This window comes from Pristis pectinata, chromosome 8 (assembly GCF_009764475.1).
Source record: "Pristis pectinata isolate sPriPec2 chromosome 8, sPriPec2.1.pri, whole genome shotgun sequence".
Classification (NCBI taxonomy): Eukaryota; Metazoa; Chordata; class Chondrichthyes; order Rhinopristiformes; family Pristidae; genus Pristis; species Pristis pectinata.
Genome location: NC_067412.1, coordinates 42,677,306 through 42,703,126, shown reverse-complemented (window position 1 = coordinate 42,703,126; position 25,821 = coordinate 42,677,306). Strand labels below are relative to the sequence as shown.

The following is a 25,821-nucleotide window of genomic DNA, read 5'->3' as shown; positions in this document are numbered from 1 at the left end:
AAAACTGAAAGCCAAAGAACAGGTGTTCCATAACTCAGAGAACATCTTGTGATTTTCCTGTACTTTTGTGTGTGCAATTTCCTGTCCAACTTTGGAAAATAAGTCCTTGAAGCAGAGAAAATGCCATTTTTTTTTAAAGTACCAGAATTAACGAGTCATTACTCTTCCTTAAACCAGGAACATAGTTGCAAAGTGTTTCAGCCAAGATTGAGAGTTAACAATGAAGGCATCTGATAAGGCACAACAACAAAAGTTATTGTGGCAAATAAAAGCTCATGATATAGCAGGCAATTTATTCACATGGATAGAAAATTGGCTGGCTAATGGGAAACAGAGTAAATGGGCCTTTTTCTGGTTGGCAATGTGTAACGAGTGATGTGTCACAGGGATCAGTGCTGGGGCCTCAACCATTTACAATTTATAAAATGGCATTGATGATGGCACTGGAGGTATCACTGCTAAAGTTGCTGATGATACAAAGATAGGCAGGAAAGTAAGATGTGGTGATAGGGCTACAAAGGGGACATTGATACATTAAGTGAATGGGCAAAGATCTGGCAAATGGATTATCATGTGGGAGAATGTGGAATTATTATTTTTTCCGCCAAAATAGACAAAAGGCATATTATCTAAATGGAGAGAGTTGCAAAACTCTGAGAGGCAGAGGGATCTGGAGTTCTCATGCAAGATTCACAAATGATATCCAGGTATGGGGAAAACTAACAATGTTATTGTTTACTGCTAGGGGAATTGAATACAAAAGAGAATTCAAACTTCAGTTATATAGTTCACCACACTAGCTCCTTACTGAGGGAAGGATGTGAATACTTTGAGAGAAGGTTTTCTAAATTGGTATCCAGAAAGGATGGGTTGCATTATGAAAGGAATGTTGGAGTGGTTAAGCTTGTATCTACTGGAGTTTATAAAAATCAGAATTGGTTTGATTAAAACATAAACAATAGTGAGGGGTTTTGATGATAAAGGTGGGGAGTACATTTCCTCCTGTGGGAGTATCTAGAACTCGGGTGGTCGAGGGGTGGTGTCACTGTCCAAAAATAAGGGGGTCGACCATTTTGTGAAATTTTGTCTTGGAGGGTACTGAATTTTGGAACCTGCTACCTCAAAGGGTGGTGGAAGCAGAATCTTTGAATTTTTTTTTAAGCTAGAGGTAGATAGATATTTGATAAACAGGGGAGTGAAAGTTTACCAGGGTAGATGGGAATGCAGAATTGACACTATAACCAGATCAGATCCCATTGAATGGTAGAGCAGGTTTGAGGAGCCCAGTGGCTTACTCCCACTCCTATGAGGAACTTGTTTCTGACAATGTGCAGTGCAGCAAATGAGTGGCCAGAAATTAATTTACCTTCACATTTGGCAATCTTTTTGATAATTTCATAACTATTCCTAGTTTGTAGTGTATTATCTGACTGATCCTGGCCTGAAGAAAGGAAAATAAATATGAGAAATCCAATTCTCCATTGTCTTTCTGGAGCTGTGGCATCAAAGTCCACTTGTGTGTACGGGAATAAAGGCAGGGTTAGAAGTAGCTGTGATCTCCACACAGTTGACTGGCTCATTGTAGCTCAGTCTGTCTGAGTTCACACTTGAAGCAAGTCCATACAAATCTGGTACTAGAGGCAAACTAGTACATGTAGTGCTGAGGAATAGTACTTCATCAACACAGCAAACAAGCAGCACTTAGTAAGGAGTTTTAAATTTTTGTCATTCCAAACTTCCACCCAACTACAAACCTTCTCCCTAGCTCTGTACTGGCTTATAAAATATGAAATCAAATTTTTCTTGTTTTGACCTGAAACATTGATTCTGCTTCTCTCTCCACAGATGCTGTCTGGCTTGCTGAGTGTTCACCACATTTTCTGTTCTCATTTTTAAATTCCTCTGTAGATTATAGGTATACCCTTTTGCAATGAGAATTTAACTCTTCTTACCTCCAGTTGGTCAACCAGTTGCATTTCTAGGTTCATCAGACTGCTCCACAGTTTATCAATCGTTACCCTGAACTTCTGGATCTTATTCTCCATAAGCAAGTTGTCAGTGGCGTGTTGCAATTCATTCAACTGCTGCATGAAACAAATAATCCAAAAGGTAACCACTGACCGCTAAATACAATGCCTCCTTGTTTACCTTCAATAACTTCAACTTTTATAGCACCTTTAATACATCAAAAATGTCCTGAGGTAATCCACTAGAGCATCTTCAAACAAAATAATTGATGCCAGGAAGGTGACTGAAAGCTTGATCAAGGAAGCATGTTCCAAGCAGCATTTTTTGTTCTTTATTTGAGGGGTGTGGGCTTCGCAGGCTGAGCCAGTATTTAATTGTCCACCCCTAGTTGCCCCTGAGAAGGTGGTGGTGAGTTGCCTTCTTGAACCACTGCAATCCTTCAGGTGTGGGTATACCCACAATGCTGTTAGGGAGGGAGTTCCAGAATTTTGACCCAGTGATGGTTAAAGAACAGCAATATATTTCCAAGTCAGGATGGTGTGTGGCTTGGAGGGCAACTTCCAGTAGTCATGTTCCCATGTTTTTGCTGCCCTTGTCTTTCTAGTTGGTAGAGGTTGTGGGTTGGAAGGTGCCGTCTAAGGGCATTTTAAAGGCGGAAAGAGAGGCTGAGAGGTTTAGCAAGGGATTTCCACAGCTTCAGGTTTTGGCAAATAAAAGCATTAAATTGGGAATGCTGAAGATACCAGAAGCATAGAAGTGAAATCTAGGAAGGGTGTAGCTGAAACAAATTACAGAGATAGCAAAGGGCAAGACCATCGAGGGATTTGATACCACGGAAGAGAATTTAAAAATTGACATTGCTTAGATGAAAGCCAGTGTGGATCATCAAGCACAGGGATGATGAGTGATTTGGTGCAACTTAGGACACAAGGAACAGAGTTCTGGATATCCTCAAGTTTACAGAAGAGCCAGCCAGCACTACATTGGAATGGTCAGTGTAGAGTTAACAAATCCCCAGATGAGAACTTCAGCAATAGATAACTTGGTGGAGGAATGGAGTTGGATTAGTTGGCTCAGGTAGAGAAAAAAGTAATCTGGAGCTGGAAAGGGTAAATACTCAGGCTCAAAGATGAGACCAAGGTTGACAATGAAGGTTCAGTTTCATTCAGTTATCACGGAGAGGGATGGAGTCAGTGGCTAGGAATGGTATATATGAAGGTATTAAATTAGGTGACACATAAATGGTTCCTGCATAAGAGCTCACATAGATTCAGTGCAATATATTAGTATGGATGGAGGACTGATTAGCAGACAAATCAATGGGATAAACAGGGCTTTTCAGGTTAGCAGCCTCAAATATTTACAGCAAAGAATCATTGTGGAGACAAGACCCTGCTGATGCTGGAATCTGTAGCTAAAAACAAACTGCTAGAAGAACTCAACGGGTCAGGCAGCATCTGTGGAGACAGAGGGATAGTTGACATTTTTATTAGTATATTCACAGGAATAAGTGAGGTAATTGCCTTTCTGTATTTTGAGAGGTTAAATTGATGCTTTTATATAAAATTCTGAATGTAACCTTACCCAATGCATTGGAAAAGTTAACTCAAAGAAAGCTCCCTTAAGCACCAATGAAATTAACCCATATAATAGGACACTTTTCAACAGATGGAATACAATATTCATGGAAAACAGGGGAAAAAAAAAAAATCGCATTAATTTATCTTCAGAAATATTTGTTATAAGTGTTGTCCTGCATAGTCAGCAATGGTAGTCGTATACAGTATTTACATTCATATACTTATATGGGAAAATTCTCAAGGAAACTGCATTATCAAGGCCCTACCTAAATGATGATTTTGCAGAAATTTCAGGTACCACAACCTTTACTGCACCTTTTGAACCTGGACCATCAAATTCTGCTCCATTCACTCCGTCACACACCGACTCTCTCATTTCCGAAAGATCTCTAATAAGGGTGGCAGTGTGGCGCAATTGGAAGAGCTGCTGTCTCACAGCTCCAGCGACCTGGGTTCAATCTTGACCTCAGGTACTGTCTGTTGCATGTTCTTCCTTTGACTGCGCATGGTTCCTCCGAATACTCTCATTTCCTCCCTAATCACAAGGTTGGTAGGTGAATTCACTACCATAAATTCCTCCTAGGGTGTAACCGAGTGGTAGCATTTGGGGAGAGTTCATGGGAAAGTGGGGAGAATAAAATGGGATTAGCAAATGGGTGTTTGATGGTCAGTGCCGACTTGGTGAGCCTAAAGAAGGTTTTTACATGCTATATGGTCTGTGAAAAGGTAAACTATGTTTCTTTCTCCACAGATGCTGCCTAACCTGCTGAGTGCTTCTTGGATTTTCTGCATTAATGAGGTATCTAATTGTTAACATTTGACCAATAACCCCTCCCCTCCTAGCCGCAGCTCATGAAAAACTGGGGTCAATATATATTTAAATAACAAATAAAATCACTAAAAGTATGAACGTAAACCCAATATGCACCATTGTTCATCAGGCGAGGGAAGGAAGAGGACAGAGAGGGCCTAAAGTTAACCAGGCTCCTGATTTCCAGCCAGTGATTCTCCTGCAGTTGGTATCTTGACAACTGCTGCCTTGAAATCTGCAAACTTTGTATTTTTCTGGTTTCTATGGCTCAGTATTTCCTTACCTAGTACACAACAATCAAAGAAGCTTGCAAATTTACAATATTTTAGTAAAATAAATATTTTGATTAAATACCTGATTGAACAAATAGGCTTGTGAATATTTATGGCACGGACCTGCATAGGTGACAGAGGACAGTGCCAATCTCATATCATAAGTTTGAATTTACAATACAATGCAGATACAATTATAATGTTTAAAAGGCATTTGGACAGGTACTTGGAAAGTAGAGGGATACTGGCCTAACGCAGGCAAATGGGATTAGGGTAGATAGGCATCACTATCAGCATGGACAAGTTGGGCTGAAAGGCCCACATTTGTGCTGTACAATCCTAGCATAGTATCACTCCTGTGTTTGACATACATTTGAGGTCACTCTGTTCCACAGCCATTCCCTTTAAAGTATACTTTTAACATCAGTTCTGTCATCAAAACTCTTTACACATGCTGACAGACTAGTTTTCTAGCATTTTCTGTACTTACTATCTAATTTTCATCCTACCTCTTTGTTCTTGTCCTCAAATTCCTTGATAATTTTTATTCCCTTTTGCTGATTTTCTTCATTTGCTTCTTGCAAGCATTCTAAAAAACTTTCCACTTCTTTTTTGCGTGTATCAAACCCTTCGAGTCCATATTTAAAGAGCTTCTGGCAAGCATCAGTGAACTCAGTCTTGTATGTGGCAAATTGTCAAAGATGCTATCATGTGTGTACTATAGAGGATGGCATATCACAGGTGGTATTTAATTTTCTGAAATGTGGCTTTCACTAATAATGAAGCTCAATGCTTTCATTTTGCCCCTGCTATTCACCTTCCAAAACCCAACCAAGTCAAGACAACAGATCCCTGCAACTCATTCCATAGCCAAACTGTCAGAAGTAAAATCCACTCATAATCAAAAGTAGGAACCCAAAGCACAGAGACAAATTGTTCAATGGGCAACGATCACCGTATGGTGATTTTCACCTATGAGACTTCTTGTTGGGTAATTTTACACTATCCTTAATCTTAACCTGCTAACAAGGCCTAAATTTCAAGTTTAAAAAGCCATTGACTATCTGTAAGGTGCTAACATTAAAAATAGACACAAGAGATTCTGCAGATGCTGGAACCTGGAGCAACACACACAAAATGCTGGAGGAACTCAGCAGGTCAGGCAGCATCTATGGAGAGGATTAAACAGTCGATGTTTTAGGTCGAGACCCTTCATCAGGACTGGAAAGGAAGAGGGCAGAAGCCGGAAAAAGGTCAAGGAGGGAGAGGAGTACATGCAGGCAGGTGATAGGTGAGTTCAGGTGATAAGCGAGTCCAGGTGAAAGGGGTAAGGTAGGAAGGTGGGCATGGGAGAGGTAAGAAGCTGAGAGGTGATATGTGGAAGAGGCAAAAGGCTGAAGAAGGACGAATCCATTAGGAGAGGGTAGTGGACCATGGAATAAAGGGAAGGAAGTGGGGAATAGATGGGCAGGTCATGAGGGCAGGGTAAGGGGAAAAAGAAGGGAGAAGGGGGCCTCAGGAATGAGGGAAGACAAAAGAGAAAAAAAAAGAGAAGGGGGGAGAAGAGGGGAGGGATTACTGGAAGTTAGAGAAATTGATGTTGGGACCATCGGGTATGAGACTACCAAGGCGAAATATGAGGTTCCTCCAACCTACGTCTGGCCTCAACGTGGCAATAGAGGAGGCCATGGATCCTTGCTTTTGTGGCAGACAGAATGACTCCCTTGTCCACTCATCCCTCCCCACAGATGACCCTCCCAGCACTTATCCCTGCAACTGCACTAAGTGCTACACCTGCCCCTACACCTCCTCCCTCACCACCATTCAGAGCCCAAGACAGTCCTTCCAGGTGAGGCAGCGCTTCACCTGTGGATCTGAGTGTGTCATTTATTGCATCTAGTGCAGCCTCTTCTACATCAGTGAGACCCAACGCAGATTGGGTGACCACTTCATTGAGCACCTTAGTTCCATCTCCAACAAAAGCAAAGATCTCCCGGTGGCCATCCACTTCAATTCCACATCCCACTCCCACACTGACATGTTTATCCATGGCCTCCTCTACTGCCACGTTGAGACCAGACATAGATTAGAGGAACAACACCTCATATTTCACCTTGGTAGTCTCCAAACTAATGGCCTCAACATTGATTTCTCTAACTTCTGGTAATCCCTCCCCTCTTCTCTTTTTTCCCCCCTTTTTTCTCCTTTGTCTTCCCTCATTCCTGAGGCCCCCTTCCCTTTCCCCTGCCCTCTCCTGTCTATCTATTCCCTACCTCCTTCCCTTTATTCCATGGTCCACTACCCTCTCCTACCGGATTCCTTCTTCTTCAGCCCTTTGCCTCTTCTACCTATCACCTCTGAGCTTCTTACTCCTCCCCCCTCCGCCACCTTCACCCTCCTACCTTCCCCCTCTCACCTGGACTCACCTATCACCTGTCTGCTTGTACTCCTCCCCCACCCCTGACCTTCTTATACCGGCTTCTGCCCTCTTCCTTTCCAGTCCTGATGAAGGGTTTCAACCCGAAACGTCAACTGTTTATTTCTCTCCATAGATGCTGCCTGACCTGCTGAGTTCCTCCAGAATTTTGTGAACATTAAAAATAGATCTGGTTCCTCATTTTCTTTCTTTTAATATAAATATTTCACGTCTGAAGAATATCCCAGTGGCTCAGAAGGTTTGAATGCAGGTAAATACTGACCCAGAGCAAGTGCTCTTAGCACTCCTGCATAGGAAAAGTGAAGCCCCACTGGAAATCAATGGTGAATGGCTGGCATGCCAATTTGGCCTCAAGGGTAATGCTTGGGACTGTTCTGATGGCACGAGCCTTTTCTAATCACCTGCACAAAATTGATCTTATGTATAAATCTGGAAACCTAGTACACTACTAACAAATGTCATGTTGGAGCAACAATGGTGCCCTTTTAAAGTGCTTAATACATCCATAAAACCCTTGTGAAAGGATATTGTTCCACAAATTCTGACACTCCAGGTAGCAGTAAGAGCTTTGGTGCTTCAACATCTTCTGCATACATGCTGTTAAACAGACCAGGCCCGTTCAGATATTCTACATATGCATCCTAAATACAGAAAGAGATTATTAAACCAAGAAAAAAACCTCACTGCACTGCACTGCACTATAGGTAACTATACATCTATTTTGAAACAATTTCAACTTGCAGTGAAATAAATAAAGAATTACAGAGCATTTTAAGTGTTTCCAATTATGTTCTGGATCTTCCTCACTTAAAGTACAATGGAAACCACTAGGCTAACCACCATGAATTGCTTGCATAATTCTCTCATCCTACTGTTCATTTTTGTGCAAAATTAACATGATTTTAAGCATTAAGGCATGGAAATTGACGTTATCCATATTTTTATCCATTTCAAACTCCATGGATGAAATGGATCCCTTCGTGTAAAATTTTCAACTTTCTTTAGAGACTTCTTTCTTCTTCCATTTTTATTTTCAGCTCTGAACTTAACAGTACAAGAAACACCCAAAAGTGAAGTTTGGAAAGGCACAAGAAGCAACATGATGTACTTCACTGAAATTGTAGGGAAATCAGTGCAGCTCATCATTCAAGGAGTACTAAAGAAATTAATGCCCTGGACTAGGCTTCAAAACAGGAATGTTCCTGGTTTTACATAAGTCATGCTGAATGTTTATCTACACAACCATATTGGAGGGACAATTTTTCATTAACTGAACTGAAATGCACCGAGTGTCACTATATTCAAGATTCACTAAACTACTGAAGAACCAAGATTAACCTTCTGTTTGCCTGAGATTCATTCTCTCCCCATGAAGGGTAATGCCCATTTACCCAAGTAAACTGAAATTTGTTGACATGATTGCACAGGAGAGGGTGCAGAGGAGATTCACCAGGATGTTGCCTGCATTGGAGCGTTTCAGTTACAAGGAGAGACTGGGTTTGTTTTCCTTGGAGCAGAAGAGTGTGAGGGAATACCTGATAGAAGTACACAAAATTATGAGGGGCACAGAAAGAGTAGATAGTAGGAAATTTTCCCCATAACAGAGGTGTCTAAAACTACATGGTATGGGTTTAGCGGAAGGCGTAAGAAGCTTAGAGGGGATCCATTGAAGAACTTTCTCACCCAGAGAGCATTTGGACTCTGGAATGCACTGCCCGAGGGTTTGCTGGAGGCAGGTATTCTTACAACATTTAACAAATATCCAGAGGAATACTTGAATAGCCAAGGCATAAAAGGCTATGGAGCTCGTAAATGAGTACCTGATGGTCTGCATGGATACAATGAGCCAAAAGGCTTGTTTCTCTGATATATCACTCTGCAAAATTAAGGATGAAATGCAAAATTAAGCTAACTCCTTGCCTTTCCTCTGTATTGCAAAGCATTTTGTGGTGTTTGACATTTTCTGTGTGATCGTGGGGTATTCAATCATGTAATTATAATACATGGGGAAATGCTTGGAAACAAGTCAGACTCCAGCTTCTTCACTGTACAAGTGAATGAGTGTCACTGTACATTTGTCCTGTACTTAAGGTGCCATATCATGGTTGGGGAGTCAAACTTCCCAAATGACCACTGAATAAGCCTAAACTGGGCATTGACTGGTTGCTTAATTGTGGGAAGGTGACATGATTATGTCTGATCCTAACTTCATACAACATCTACAAACACAAATAGTTTCCAACAGAGGTCTGGACAGTGCTTAAAGGTGAGAAATGCATTTGATGTTATGGAAAACAAATAAAACTGCAGATGCTGGAACCTGAAACAAAAAAAAACCAAAAAGCTGGAAGAACTCAGCCAGTCAAGGATCATTTGTGGAAAGACAAACAGTTAGTGTTTTGGGTCAGGGAACCTTCCTCAAAGCAGCATTTTCTGTTTTTGCATTTGTCGTTTTCTTTCCAGGCAGTTTTCGTTCCTCCTTAAATGAGACTGGCTGAACCAAATTTTTTTGGATCTAAAGTGATGTAACTGTTATGAGGAACTGAGCTTCTGTTAGAGTAAGTACTTAAGTGAAGATGTTATGGTTGCTTGTGTTGCTTTATGATACAAGAAGTTTACCTTATGTAAAGCCAGCTCTTCTTCTTCCAACCTCATCTTCTCAAGAGATTTCAATTCCAAATCTTCTTTGTGCACCAAATTCGCAACAGTGGCGTAATGTATTTGTAAAGCCTGTTCTTTCTTTAACAAACAGAAATTTGTTTTATGACATTTGTAAAACAATCTTTCCTTTCTGTTTTCATGTGGTCACAGGAAGAACATGCAACAGACAATACCCAAGACACAAGAGATTCAGCAGATGCTGGAATCTGGAGCAACACACACAAAATGCTGGAGGAACTCAGCAGGTCAGGCAGCATCGGGACAATACCAGAGGTCAGGATTGGACCCAGTTCACTGGAGCTGTGAGACAACTGTGAGGCTGTGCCATTATGCCACCCCTGTTGTGAAGACCTTTTGGAAATGAGTGAGTCAGTGTGTTCTGTTTTCTTTGTTCTCTCCTTATCAGCTACTGTTATTCTCCCAATGCAGCAGGTAGGCAGTTGCTCTTAAGTTTCTACAAATGGTACTATCAAGACAACTGCCTCCGAAATAAAGGCCAAAGTAAAGAAACATATGAACATAAACATTAGGAATAGGGGTAGGCCACTCAGTTCCTCAAATCTGCTCCACCATTTAATAAGATCATGGCTGATTTGACTCTATGCTTAATTCTGCATTATTGCTTACCCATGGTAACTTTTCACCCCTTTGCTTATCAAGTATCCATCTACATCTGCCTTAAAAATATTCGAAGATTCTACCTCCACTGCCCTTTGAGGAAGAGAGTTCTAAAGACTAACAATCCTCAGGAAAAAAATTACATTTTACCCCTGTCTTAAATGAGTGACCCTTTTAGTTTTAAACAGTGATCCCTAGTTCCAGATTCTCCTGCAAGAGCAAACACCCTCTAAATAAGGAGACCATACTGTACACAGTACCCCAGAGGTGGTCACTCCAATGATCTATGTGACTGAAGCATAACCTCCCCACTTTTCTATGCAATAAGAGATAACATTATTAGCTTTCCTAATTACCTGGTGTAGCCCTTTGTAAATCATGCACTAGGACACCCAGATCTCTCTATATCTCAGAGCTTGGCAATCTGTCAACATTTAGAATATGTTTCTTTTTTTGTGCCAAAATTGATGTCACATTTTTCCCACATTAATGCTCCATTTGCAGATTTTTGCCTGCTCTCATCCCGTGCTGCCCTAAAAGTCCTCTTTACAACTTCCTTTCCTACCTATCTTTGCAAAATCAGCAAATTTAGTAACTATACCCCTACTGCCTTTCCATACAGTGTAAAATGTGGAGGACCCAGCACTGATCCCTGTGGCATGCCACTCATTACATCTTGACAATCAAACATCCAAATAGCCTGAGAACAGCCTCAATTTGGATTAACAGTAGAATAGCCAGTAGAAAAAGGTATCAACAAATGATTCTCTTTATTGGATTTGTACCTCAACAAAGATTCAACACAAAAGGAGGAGAGAAAATTGGATGGAGCTTTGTTTCTTCAATAATAAGGGTTTTCTTATAACCTGGGTCCTTCAGATTATTTAAATAATGTTGCAAAATCTTCAAAGGTTACAAGGGATATTCTCAAGTCTAATAGACTTCATATCATTTTTTCTTAATGTTACAAGTTTGGAAGCCATGTGAAGAGGCAAACACCTGAAGACTTCCAAATCTGTGTGTGGCATAGAACACTGGAGAGGTAAATTATCAACCAAGATCTTGCTGCAAGTTATTGTTTTAATAATTCTTCACACTTGCAAAGCTGGATGCTAGAAGCATATTATGTTCAATCAAACAACTCGGCATGGACCAGTTGGGCCAAAGAGCCTGTTTCCATGCTGTATGACTCTAACTCCTTAAGTGTGCATAATAATCATTATAATATTAACTTTATCATTAGTCCACTCTTACTAAATACTTACTGTAGTCTTATCTATTAATCTGAAGTCCAGGTACATCAGATCAGGCAGAAAGGCAGGAATGTACATACTATACCGTTCATCTTCACTAACAGGATTTCCAGCAAGATTCAGTGTCCGCAGCCTCTTAAATCTTCTTAAATAGATAATCTACAACAATAACATTAACCTAATTTAGAAAACTGCATAGAAATATAAAGTACTAATTTTTTTCAAGAAAGCAACAACAAACCAGGTGAAAAGTGAGCTCCACTTAAATGAAATTGCTTACAGATTCCAGGTCACTGATATGATTTTTTCCAATAGAGAAAACTTGCAGGTTTACTAATGAGTCCATGTTTTCAAATTTGGAAATTCTGTTGCTGTACAGACTGAGGTCTTCTAGCTTAACCAGTTCATCCAGGCCTTCAATCATTTCGATATTGTTAAAAGATAAATCTAGAAAAGAAAATTGGTGTTTTTTGCTATTATTAACCAGATTCAGAGTGCAGGCTTTAGTAAGTGAGGGCAGTTATATATAATTTCATTAGGTTTATCCTAACTTAATAGTCATAGTTAGTAACTTTTACATTTAATCCTTGGATGTTGTTTTACAGTGAAGCTTTCAGTTGCAGAGGCAAACAAAGATTAAATTCCATTTGCCATTGCTCCACCCAACTTTCCAGCTGATCGACGTTCAGCTATATCCCTAGACACCTACCTCACTATCTATATCTCCACCAATTTTCATCTCATCTGCAAAGCACTCCCTTTATAATTAGAACTGTTATCTTTTCAATTGAGGTCAATTATTTTGAGCAGACTGGACAAAAGTTGTTTTAGTGTATAAAATGGAGGCAGAGAATGCAGCATTCTGTGAGATCTTCTCAACACTGACCTCTGAAGGACAGTGTGACATTGGCATCAGTCATATTTTCACTTTATCATAAATCATATAATGTGTGGGATCAGATTGGATTACATTTTAAGAGCCCTTTCCAAATTAAAAGTGTGCCAGGTAAGCTTACTCCTACGTGTTTTATGGCTTGCAGCATGTGGGAGGTCCCCAGTTTTACCAGGTTGAATGCTGTGTTTCAGAGATGGGGTCTGGCTGAAGGCACCACAGTGCATCTGTGAGACTGAAAGTTACATTAATAACATGGTTTTAGAGGTGATTATCCCACAGTTTAGGAAAGACAGAGAAGGAATGGCTGACCACCAGTCAGAGGAATGGAGGCTGTTAGGGAAACCTCAGAGTGCACGTCACTCCAAAACCATTCTCCATGTTGGAAAATAGTGGGAGCAAATGTACTTCTGGGAAGTCCAGTCAGAGCCAAGATCATGGCACTGTGGGTGGCTCATCTGCATAAGGGATAGGTGCAAGAGTCCAAAAGCAACAGTGGTAGGAGTTTCAATAGTGAGAGGAATAGGCAGGAGCTTCTGCAGCTGTAGACAGGAATGTGTTGCCTCCATGGTGTAAGGGTCAAGAATGTCACAGAATGGTTGGAGGACATTCTAGAAGGGGAGGAGGAGGAACAGCCAGAGTTTTGGTTCACAATAGTGTTAATGACATGGGTAAAAAGAGGGATGAGGTCCTCCAACAATAATTTAGGGAGCTAGGTCACAAATTTAAAGAGAATGACCTCTAAGGTTATAATTTCTGGATACTTCCATTGTCACGTGCATGTGAGTATAGGAATAGGAGGCTAGGTCAGATGAATACGTGGCTAAAGAGATGATGTAGCATGGAGGACTTTAGATGTCTGGGGAAAGTGGGACCTGTATAAGCTACCTGTATAAGAGGCGGCACGGTAGCGTAGCGGTTAGCGTGATGCTATTACAGTGCCAGCGATTGGGGTTCAATTCCCGTCGCTGTCTGTAAGGAGCTTGTACGTTCTCTCGTGTCTGCGTGGGTTTCCTCCAGGTGCTCCGGTTTCTTCCCACATTCCAAAGACGTACGGGTAGGTTAATTTGGGTTCAAAATGAGCGGCGCGGACTCTTTGGGCCAGAAGAGCCTGTTACCACGCTGTAAATAAAAATAAAATAAGCTGGACAGGTTGCACTTGAACCAGAATGGGTCCAGCAGCCTTGCAGGGAGGTTTACTCATGCCATTGGGAAGTTTCACGCTAATTTGGCAGGGGAATGGGACACCATAGATGTACAGTTAGGGAGGTGGGGGTGGGTAACGTGCAGTCAAATATGGTAGTAAAACTAAGTCAGTCCAGTAGGCAGAGAAAACATGGGTGCAATATGGCACGTGGGAGGAATGGAAGGCAAAGTTGCATCTATTTTAATACAAGGAGTCTGACTAGTTAAGCAGATAAACTTAGACTGCTGAACAGTACTTAGCAATATGATAATGTTGCTATCACAGAGACATGGTTGAAAGGGCAGGACTGACATTCCAGGATACAGAATCTTTAAGTGTGACAAGGGGTGACAACGTAAAAGAGGAGGGTGCATTGCAATATTGATCAAGGAATCCTTAGCACAGAAATGAGAGAAGATATCCTAGAAGCATCATATTGTAATCATAGAGCAAAGAAATAGGCCCTTATAGCCCAGCTTGTCCTTGTCAATCATGAAGCCTATTTGTCTGCATTAGACCCAATTCCAACTACACCTTCCCTATCTAAATACTTGTCCAAATGCCTTTTTCATATTGTAATTCTATCTGTTTCCATCACACTCCTCTAGCAGCTCAATTCAGATCACCATCACTCTCTGTGAAAAACTTACCCCTCAGACCTCCTTTAAATTTCTCCTCTCTCATCTTAGACATGTTTGCTCTAGTTCTAGACTCCTGTGACCTGGGAAAAAGACTCTATCCTACCAATTTTCCTCACTATTTTATAAATCTCTATGAGATCACCTCTCAGCCTCCTATGTTCTGGTGAGAATAAACACAGCCTATCCAATCTCTCCTTATAACTGAAAGCCTCCATTCCAGGCAACATCCTGGTGAATCTCTTCTGCACTCTCTCTATTGCTACCACATCCTTCCTGTAGTGTGGTGACCAAACTTGTGCACAATACTCTAGGTCTGGTCTAAACAATGTTTTGTACAGTTGCAACATACCATCCTAACTCTTATACTCAGTACCTCAGCCTATGAAGGCGGGCATTCCAAATCCCTTCTTCACTACCCTATGTGTTGCCATGTTCAGTGACCTGTGTATCTGCACCCCAAGGTCCCTCTGTACATCAATGCTTCTAAGGTCCCTGCCATTTTACTCTACATCTACCAGAATTTGATTTCCCAAAGTGCATTACCTTACACTTGTCTGGATTAAATTCTATCTGCCATCGGTCCACCAACTTTCCAGCTGATCTATGTCCTGCAGTATCCTTAGATACCTTCTTCACTATCTATGACTCCGCCAATTTTCATGTCATCTGCAAACTTACTAATTAGACCATCTATATTCTCATGCAAGTCATTTATATATAAATAACAGAGGTCCCAGCACTGATCCCTGTGGTACACCACTTGTTACAAACTCCCACTCAGAAAAACACCCATCCACCACCATCCTCTGTGTGAAAACCCTGCCCCTCAGGTCCCCCTTAAATCTTTCCCCTCTCACTTTAAACCTATGCTCTTTAGTTTTAGATTACCCAACTCTGGGAAAAAGACTGTGACTAGCCATGTTATCTATGCCCTTCATAATTTTATAAACTCTAATAAGGTCACCCCTCAGCATTCTTTGCTCCAGGGAAAACAATCCCAGCCTATCCAGTCTCACCTTATAACTCAACCTCCCAGTCATGGCAACACTCTTTTGAAACTTTTCTGTGCCCTCTCTAGTTTAATCACATCCTTCCTATAGTATGGTGACCAGAACTGCACACAATATTCCAGGTGTGGTCTCACCAACATGTTGTACAGCTGTAACATGCCGTCCATATTTTGTACTCAATGCCCTGTCTGATGAAGGCAAGCGTGCCATATGCCTTCTTCACCATCTTGTCTACTTGTGTCACCATTTTCAGGGAACTATGTACCTGTACTCCTAGGTCTCTCTGTTCTGCACCACTCCCCAGGGCTTTGTCACTTACAATTGGTTAGCTCACCATAGATCCCATGTGATCTTACCTTCCAGATCAGTTTACCAAGTGGGACCTTGTCAAAAGCCTTGCTAAAGTACATAAAAGGTTACAGAGCAAGTGCTGGTAAATGGGATTAGCAGAGATGGGTTATTGATGGTTGTATGGACATGATAGGCCAAATGGCCTGTTTCTGTGCTATGATTCTATGACTCAGATAGATTCCTAGGATGGTAGAGATTAAGCACACTAGGCCTATATTCTCTAGCATTTAGAAGAATGAGAGAGCATCTCACTGAAATGTACAAGATTCTTATGAGACATGACAGGGTAGATGTGGAGCGGGTGTCTGGAACCAGGGGCCATGGTCTCAAAATATGTCATTGGCCATTCAATGCAGAGATAGAAGAAATTTCTTCATCCATGGAGTGATGGATCGTAAGAATTCTCTACCCATGAAGTCTGTGGAGGCCACATCATCAATTGTCTGTGTGGGTTTCCTCAGGTGCTCCGGTTTCCTCCCACATTCCAAAGACATACGGGTTAGGAAGTTGTGAGCATGCTATGTTGGCGCCGGAAGCGTGGTGTCACTTGTGGGCTGCCGCCAGAACACTCTATGCAAAAGATGTATTTCACTTTGTGTTTTGATGTACGTGTGACTAATAAAGATATTCAAGAGATAGAGTTTTAGCTATTAATGGAATTAAGGTATATGGAGTTAATGCAGGAAAGTAGTGCTGAGATAAAAGATCAACCATGAATGGCACAGCAGACACAAGGGGACAAATGATCTCATCTTGCTTCTAACTTTTATATTCCAGAAGCACTGCAGTACATCCAATATCTCTCAGATAGGTTCAGGAATTTGTTGATCTCTGTAGGTTTGCTTTCTGGGTGCATTTGCAATATGGCTGCTTCTGGGCCAATGGGAATGTGAAAAAAAAACATGATCACACAAAACTTCTTTAAATTTTCCAAAATTTCCCTCTGTCACATTCCATTTTCCTCAACTTGTCAGGAAGTCTTGTTGTGGTTCAATTTAACAGACACTGGGAGGACTTCCTTGCCCAGGTGCCTTTTTGTATTAACGGAAACAGTGAATGTCTGTTGGCTATCACATCATGGGGAGAACTCTAGTGAAGCCTAATTCGGTCTTTATTCAACAGGCAAGTTTACTTATTTTCCAGCTGGGGCAGATCAACAGATCCTGATTGCAGTACTTCTGATACCTAGGAGCAGGAAGCATATCATTCAGGACCTCAAGGCTGTTCAACAGTTCAATCACATCATAGCTGTTATGTCATCTCACTGAATGATTTGTTTATAATAAATGCAAGAATATAGCTGAATTAAAACAAAATGGCAATGCTAATATTCTGAATTCTTGACTACTTACCTAGCCATATCAGGTTGACTAAAGTGTTCAGTCCCTCAATCTTTTCAATTACATTATTGTCGAGCTGGAGTTTAGTCAATGATGTGAATTGCCACAGATTGTCAACCTTCAGTATATCTACATCAGAGAGAAAAGGCTGACATTTTATGCCAATCTTCCTTTCTTATAAAGCCTTCTTAAAATTTTTATGTCAAGCTTTCCCTCGTTATTTCTCCCTCCATGACTAATATTCAGACTCTTTTCATTCTCCCTCAAGCCTTTCCTCTTCTATGTAACAACTTTTCGAGTTTGTCTACTGTGAAATACAATTTGTTATTAACAATTACATGGTAATCACTGGCCATTCAGATTCAAACAACTTTCAGCAACACAGGGAACTATAAGGTTTAGGAATAGAAATGCAAGTGCACATTCTCTGATAATCAAATATAGATTCTTTAACAATATATTGGTAGTATTTATATGACAAACTATCTTCTTCATATAAGTCATGTCACTCATTTAGAACGAAAACATACTTTGGTAATCAAGTTGAAGATGATCTACATCTTTGAAGTCAATTCCTTCCAATTGGGCTATCTGTCCTGCTCTTCCTGATGGTCCCTGTTTCTTCACCATCACTTCAAGCATTTTATCATCTATGACACTGGGCTCAATTGTTTTATATGGTCGGCTCATTGTGAATGGCTGTGTTCACTTAAAAGGAAAACACAAGAAAAATATTAAAATTTTCTTTAACGACATTAGGAATGAAATGGAAATCTCTGATGTTAATACGTCCATCAGAGGTTGTCATCCAAGACATACTCAGTGCTTCTCAGCAAAAGTGCCAAAGCTGAAAGGTGGATCACCCTCAGCTGCTCTCCTCATTTGCACAAATCCACAGGACTTACTCACCACAACCTGCTCACTGATGCCCAATTTGGGTTTCCCAAAAACACTTGGCTCCAGAGTCTTCACAGTCCAGCCAAAAAGCTGAATTCCAGAGGTGTGGCAAGAGTGACTGCTCTTGACATTAAGGCTGCATTTGGCCAAATGTGGCATCAAGGAGCTCTGGTGAAACTGAACTTAATAGGAATTAAGGAAAAACCGCTCCAATGGCTGAAGTCATACCTCATTATAAAGGATTAATAAGCCATCACCACCACTCTCAGCTGGCACCACCATCACTTGCATCATTCTGTCTCCACTCTATCACAGACATTCCCTTTGTTCTCTCCACCCTTTTCCTTTACTGCAACATTTTTGATTTCTAACTTTTCCTAATTCATCAAATTGTAATGTTAGCTCCATTACTCTATCCAGAAATGCTGCCTGACCTGCTGAATATTTCTGTCACTTTCTCCTTTTATTTCAGACTTCCAAAATCTGAAGTTTTTCATCTTTCAATAAAGCAATGAAGTTTGAAGCAAAATTATTAACATGACCAATATCAATTCTAGTTCAGAATGTGTACAAGGCAATTGTAAACACATTGAAATGTTTAAATGATGTTTTAAAATTCATCACTTTGTACAACTCATCTAAAAGACTCAGTTCAATGCACAGAAATAAGTTATGGAATCTGCAGGACCCAAGCTAGGACATTTGAAAAGTAGATTTCAATCCAACTCTGACTCCTTTTTCTGCAATGTCTAACAAGTAATGTAAAATAACTTTACAGTACTTAGTCCTGGGGATTTATCACCTTATATTAATCTCTCCAGCATTAATTTTTAATAATGCCATTTTGTTTTAGCTCATTTGTTTTACACCTGTATTTCTCCACTATTTCTGGGAGATTTTATGTATCTCCTTCTGGGAAAACAGACAATTTCTTTCCCGTTTCCTTATTCCCCGATATAATATTTCATGCCTCTATTTACACTGGCTCAAGAAAAGACTAGCAATGCTTCAGCTTAAAAATGTTCGTTCTCGTTTTCAATTCCCTCCATCGCTTCACTGCTCCCTGTATATTTGATGACCTTTCAACCCTTCAATATTTCTGTGTCACTGTAGTTTTGTGCCTCACTGATCTTCTTTAACAGCAAGCCTTTATTAATTCAGGCCCTGTAACCTGAGATTGTATCCCTTAATTCATCCATTTACCACCCCGCTCTTTTATAACCTATCTCGGTGGTCAAACAACGTAGCCCAGTGTCAATTTTTATTTGATAACCCTCTTGTGCAGCACGATAAAATGCCTTACTACATTACAGGTGTTATATAACTGCAAATAATTACAGTTGTCTCTTGAACAAGATTTCATTCTGAAATCCCGTTTGCCTTTCCTCGCAGATGTGAAACAATGCCATGGCGCTATTTTGATGAACAACCTTGACCAATATTATTCATTAACTAAAAATGCTAAAATATAATTATTTTACCACTATGGTATTAGTGCACCTACTTATCGTATTTCATACACTGCAAAACTCTTTGATTTGTTCGGAGACTGTTAAGAGGATACGCTTTTTAATCAAGGCACACGTTTCCTCTTTACACCTACCTGTAATCTGAAAAAATAATAAATGCATTCAGAAATTATAGCATTTAAACCAACACATACCTCCTCTATTGTTTATTTTTAAATATATTTCGAGGCAAGCATCAGACGTATTCCTCCACTTAATCCTGCTTGAGCCCAGCTTCACTCGGTTGCTAGGATAAATATCACGTGACCTTATTTTGCCCCACCTCCTCCGCAGTATCCGCACTATCGTCATCATCATGAGGTTATCGTACGGCATTTAATTAGTGGATTTGTTAACAAAAAAATAAAAAGTGATTTATAAAAGATTATTCATGAATTGGGCTGGGCAAAGTTATTACTATGCTCGATAAAACCGAACTAACTTGAAGGCCACATTGATTGAGATGGCTGTTGCCCAATAGAAATAAGGACGACGACGCTGAAGGCGGGGCAGGAGGAACTCAAGCCAATCAGAATAAAGAAAGTACGAGAACTCGTCCAGCCCTTTAAGCTAGGTTGACGCCAAGTCAACGACACTTGTGCCCCTCAGATGTTTGGGTGAGGGGGGAGGGGAAGCATCAAGATGGAGTTCTTCATTGGGAACCCATTTAGTACTCCTGTAGGACAATGTATAGGTGAGTACTTCACGCCGAGTAGTCTTCCTTTACTCTTTGAATCTCGCTCGTGTTATTGCTGTCTACCTAATCCTTGAAGTGAAATAGACGTTATTTATTTGTAAATGATTCATCTGGCGAGTGTCGCATCATCTTTTGGCACTTAATTTGCTTAAAGATCTTTTCGGATTTAGTTTCTTAAAAAATGTAATGAAGAACTTCATTAATCAAATGAGTAAAAGAATAATTGTTATTTTTCCCCCAAAATAACGCATGGCGTAACGTTGAGGGTTTCCGCCCAAAAGAAAAATGTTTGTTTACATTTATGCAGTGTCATTCCAGAACGGAATAGACCGAACTAATTCGTTAATATTTTGATTTTATAAATTAAATTATCAAGTTCTGTATTTACCGTAATGATTAAGGTGTGAAGTTAAAAGCAATCAGATTGCCCTCTCCTCCTTGGCCCTTGTTGGATATTGACGCTCCAGGCACCAGCTTGAACCGTTTGTGTCATTGCATTCTTTTAATCGTCCTGTTTTGATTACTTGTGTCAACTTTATACGAACCAAAAAGGAACATTCCAAAATTTGTATCATTCTAGAAGCCGAATTAATCAATGCATACACTGCAATTGAGAATTACAACACACGAGCTCCCTTTACTTCCAGGATTGAGAAATCATGAGTTCTCAAGTAAGTTGTCTTAGACGCAATTGGATGACACGTTTGTTTTGGCTGGATGTAAAATAAAGAATAGAGTAAAAAAAAGATTAAGTTAAGGTGACTGGCAGAGATTTCTTTCTACTGTTTACCCAAAAGGTATTATCAACTTTGATAGACATCAACAAATTAAACGAGCACTGCAGGTTTCATACAAGATGCAAACTCATCATGAGTATCACATTTCAGCTCTATTTAACAAAATTTGAGGCATTTAAAACCTGTTAAATAATACCTCAAATGAATTTTCAGGATTGCCTGTTGTATGCAGTTAAATGTCAGCAATATGCATAATTAATAGTAATGCAATATTTCTGTGAACATTGGGTCATAACAGTATAAATCAGTATATATTAACGGAAATGCATACACTCAAAGTCGGTATATTTTAAATGTTAACTCTGTGGGAGAACTATTAAGGATTTTGTCATTGCTGTGGTGTCACATTTTTCTTGCAGTGTGTTTTAGTCTGCCTACGCTCTGCACAATGCCGAATTATGGAGGTTGTTGGAGAATAAGCTGTTACCAGGCTATTCTCCAGGGTACTAATGTGCTTTTCCATCATGCAAAATGGCAGTATTAGACCTGTTACAGTGCCTAGAGTAAGAAAGCTTTATTTGACCATATTGGATTCAAATTAAGGTTATAAGTGAAAGGACAGTTGGTTATTCAACCCTTTGCACTATCTAAGGATCACCATGTGGATCAGAATCTGATTTATTATTTCTGACTTGTATGTCGTGAAATCTGTTGTTTTGCAGCAACAGTACAGTGAAAAGACATAAACTTTACTATAAATTTGCAAAATAAATAGTGCAAGAAAAGGAATAAGATAAGATCTTTATTAGTCACATGTAAATCGAAACATACAGTGAAATACATCTTTTGCATAGTGATTTTGGGGGGCAGCCCGCAAGTGTCGCCATGCTTCCGGCGCCAACATAGCATGCCCATAACTTCCTAACCTGTACATCTTTAGAATGTGGGAGGAAACTGGAGCACCCGGAGGAAACCCACACAGACACAGGGAGAACGTACAAACTCCTTACAGACAGTGGCCAGATTTGAACCCAGGTCGCTGGTGCTGTAAAGCATTATGCTAACCACTATGCTACCGTTAGTGTTCATGGACAGTTCAGAAATCTGATGGTGGAGGAGAAGAAGCAGTTCCTAAATCATTGAGTGTGAGTCTTCAGGATCCTGTACCACCTCCCTGATGGTAGTAAGGAGAAGAGGGCATGTCCTGGATGGTGAGGGTCCTTAGTGATGGATGCCACCTTCTTGAGGTGCCGCCTCTTAAAGGTGTCCTCGATGGTGGAGAGGGTTGTACCCATGATGGAGCTGGTTGAGTCTACAACTTGCTGCAGCCTCTTGCGATCCCGTGCATTGGAGCCTCCATACCAGTATTCTTTTCTGACCCTTTGTTCAGCTCTTGACACAAACTATGGACATAAATTTGCAGTTTGCTCTGGCACACTTTGTTGATGCTCCATCACCTGAGGTTGCTCCCACATCTTTTGAAGATATTCTCTTAATGGTGTATGTATGTTTCCATAGATGCATTTGTCCTCCATGTTGCCACACAAGACTTGAGAGCCAATAATGAGTGCTGGCATTTTTTTTTGGCTGCTCAGGTCACCACAGTGGTGTAAATGTACACATGAATTACTGTTTTTAAAATAACTTCCTTCCCAAACTTGATATCATAATGTTTGTTGATATTCCTGCTGTGTTGTTTACCTTTTCAAATTCTGGATTCTGCTGTTCATATATATGTAGCTTTGCATGCAATTAAAATTCCATTTTGTATAGAGTCAATATTAAATCTCTAGTTGGATTAAAATTTCCATTTATAGTTTAAGAATAATTAAATTGTTCTTTAATCAGCAGCTGAAATAAAAGAATATAAACCTAATTTGCTGAAATATGGTTTAGTAAAGATCTTGTACAAAATGAGCACTAAGGAAAGTATCAGTTTAATTTATTTCATTTGCCTGTATGATTTTTGTACCTGTTAAGAACATAGCTATGTAAACAAAAACATAAGGGGCACAAATATTCTTAATGTGAAACTTTCCAATAAATTGTATTGTCAAGTGGAAAAGGAATCTTCTCTGCTAGAAATGCAATATTAGCCACTAACTTTGGAGATGGTAGTAGAATGTGAGAAATAGAAAATTCCTACTGGAAGAATTTAGCTCTTCACAGAGTGAAATAATTTTTTCTCACTTCAATACATTTAGCCATATTAAATCTTGGGTTCTTTACGAGTGTCAAAGCAGGTTTGTTCTGCATGTGACTCTCAAACTTGATATTGATGCTGGCTGTCAAGAAGACCTCAACTGAAGAATAACCATGTTAGGTTATAATTTTCAGAATTTTTATACAATGAATGAACTTGCATTTATTTAGCTCCTTCAGTGATTCCAACACATTTAGAAGTGATTCAGCTAATGAACTACTATTGAATGCTGCCTATCAGAATCAGATTTATTGTCACTGACATGACGTGAAATTTTTTTTGCGGCAGCGGTACAGTGCAAAGACAAAAATCTATAAATTACAAAATTTCAAAAATAAATAGTGCAAAAACAAAAAGAATAATGAAGTAGTATTCATGGATTGTTCAGAAATCTGATGGCGGAGGAGAAGCTGTTCCTGAATCATTGTGTGGGTCTTCAGGCTCCTGTACCTCCTCCATGGTGGTAGTAAGAAGAGGGCATGTCCCAGGTCTTACATTACATTAGCACTAGGAACTTTTATTTTGTGTGGAGTAAAACTACCCCAAGTGATGTCAGCAATAATGCAGTACCCCAAATTCATCTCCATATGGTACTCAACTTTGTTTGTCAGAAAAGTGACTGGTTACTTGCAGAGCAAGTAGATTTAATTTCCTTGCATTCCGTCAGGTTCAAGGAAAATTTTTAAAAAAAGGATTCTTTGCTCTCAGTGTGAAATCCTCTAAATTCACCTGAAGTATAAGCAAGCCAGGTTCAGTAGCTCTTCCCAGGGCAACATCCTCAGCATGAGGTCCTAATTATACAGTGCTTATGCAAAAGGTACATCATCCACATGCCCAGTACCAGATTACCAAAACAGGCATTCTATTCTAACTTATGTGACAAGAAGGTTTAAGATATCTTTATTGGTCACATGTACATCGAAACACACAATGAAATGCATCTTTTGGGTAGTGTGTTCTAGGGGTAACCCACAAGTGTTGCCATGCTTCTGGCATCAACATAGCATGCCCACAACTTCCTCACCCAGAAATCTTTGGAATGTGGGAGGAAGCTGGAGCACCCAGAGGAAATCCATGCAGACACTGGGAGAACGTACAAACTCCTTACAAACAGTAGCTGGAATTGAATCCAGGTCACTGGTGCTATAATAGTGTCACGCTAACCTCTACACTTTCTAGGTGGACAAAAGAAAAGATTCAAGGATATGCTGGAAACTTCCTTGAGAAAATGCAAGATCCCCAGTGATTACAGGGAATCCTAGTTCTTGACTGCTCAAAGTGGAGAAGAAACATCCTTGATGACTTTGAAAACCTCGTCCATGCATCAAGAACACAGAAATGTAATACGTCTCAACTACCCACCCCATTGGGCACCACCTATTTCCATCTGTGGCTTGCACATTATTCTCATCAGTCTGCTCAGAATCCACAAAACCAGAATAGAAACAAGTTGTCTGGATCCTGAGGAATTGCTGAAGAAGAAAATACAATAAAGCAATTTCTAGGCCAGTTTATCTTGTGACATTCATTTGGATGCGACTTTAACATTTTTTCACAACTTCCCTGCAGTTTCAGGTGAGATTTTGTACTAGAGTCTGGCATAAAGCAACAGTCTTCTGATTTTTTGAGGTGGAATGTGTTACTGGGACAAGACTGACTTAGAAATGATCATTTATCAACCAAACACATTTGTCAGTTTGTCAAGATTATAATATATAGTATTCTGCAGTGCTTTAAAATGAAAGGAAGCTTCTACCTCCAGAGGCAATTGAATTGGTGTGATTCTGTGGCTGTTCCATAGGTGGCATCATCTTGGCACTAAATATAAATACTGCTGGTGATGACAAACAATTTTAATTGGATGATGACATATATATATAAAAAAAGAAATTTCCATTTACTTATTTTAATAGGAAGGATCTAAGAATGTATAATAGTTGCATGTGATTTATTTGGTTATTGATATCCCAGATATCCACAGGTGACTTTTTAAAAAAGAGTGCAGGTACAACAGGTACCATTGTGTAATGTCATTACTACGTCATTCAGTATGTTTGAATGACAAGTTGTACCCATTGTAAAAGTCAGGAAAGAGGAAACAAACATTTTTAATTTTGTCGGAAGATGATTTCTGTTCACTTGCTATTTTGCCAAAAGAATTTGTAATTGATTGCAAATTGTTTTTAAACTCCCTGTAACAGTATAATAGCTGTCAAACCTGTCTCATCTGTTCCAAGGTCACCTCTCGCAGCAAATATTTAATAAAAAAAATTCCATGGCAAGTGAAAGATTCTGCTGTAATGGATTGAGGTTATGTTCTGCTTATCAATTTATTGTACCATTGACAAACTTAGAATTTTATTTGGAGGAAAAGAACATCTATCTGATATACTTTTTGTAGGCTTTATCTGACCAGCATGGTAAAACTTAATTCAGCAGTGCATATCTGCAGAACTTCCTTGCAGAGAATATCTTTTACCAGAAACTTTAGATAATATCAGCATGAATGATTTAGTCTAGTAAACTTGCCCATTTGCTTAAAGAAAATAAATCAGCAAATTAATGGAATTGTGCATTGGCTGGATTAGCAGTTTATATGGCTATTTCTGTGGCAAGTATTCTCATTTCTTTTAGAATTTACTTGATTTGTTTTATAAAGAATGAGCATTAAATTAGAAGTGTAGGAAACTTGTATTCTTCCACAGAAGCTTCTGTATTTTTTTTGGAAATATGGCACTTGATTCAAAATGGCTTGGGTT

The 25,821-nt window shown here is 39.7% G+C and overlaps 2 protein-coding genes across 8 annotated transcripts in view; one reads left to right on the top strand and one right to left on the bottom strand.

Annotated features, from left to right (window-relative positions):
* Positions 1–17,710, bottom strand: part of drc3 (dynein regulatory complex subunit 3) — a 32,344-nt gene extending 14,634 nt beyond the window's left edge. Inside the window, exons 1-6 of the mRNA XM_052021972.1 lie at positions 17,551–17,710; positions 17,033–17,149; positions 11,881–12,047; positions 11,613–11,759; positions 9,688–9,807; positions 1,953–2,084 (exon numbers count right to left, since the gene is read on the bottom strand). Coding sequence (XP_051877932.1) covers positions 1,953–2,084; positions 9,688–9,807; positions 11,613–11,759; positions 11,881–12,047; positions 17,033–17,149; positions 17,551–17,710 — 843 coding nt within the window. The remainder of the gene's footprint in view (positions 1–1,952; positions 2,085–9,687; positions 9,808–11,612; positions 11,760–11,880; positions 12,048–17,032; positions 17,150–17,550) is intronic.
* Positions 17,711–20,004: 2,294 nt separating this feature from the next.
* tom1l2 (target of myb1 like 2 membrane trafficking protein) overlaps positions 20,005–25,821 on the top strand; it is a 99,637-nt gene continuing 93,820 nt past the window's right edge. For 3 of the 7 annotated variants that reach the window (XM_052020842.1, XM_052020838.1, XM_052020836.1), the window contains exon 1: positions 20,005–20,119. In XM_052020842.1, the coding sequence (XP_051876802.1) occupies positions 20,068–20,119 (52 nt within the window). In that variant the 5' untranslated portion in view covers positions 20,005–20,067. Of the gene's footprint in view, positions 20,120–20,702; positions 20,794–24,466; positions 24,638–25,821 lie in introns of those variants that run through there. The other 4 variants (XM_052020835.1, XM_052020837.1, XM_052020840.1 and 1 more) reach the window with 4 other exon arrangements.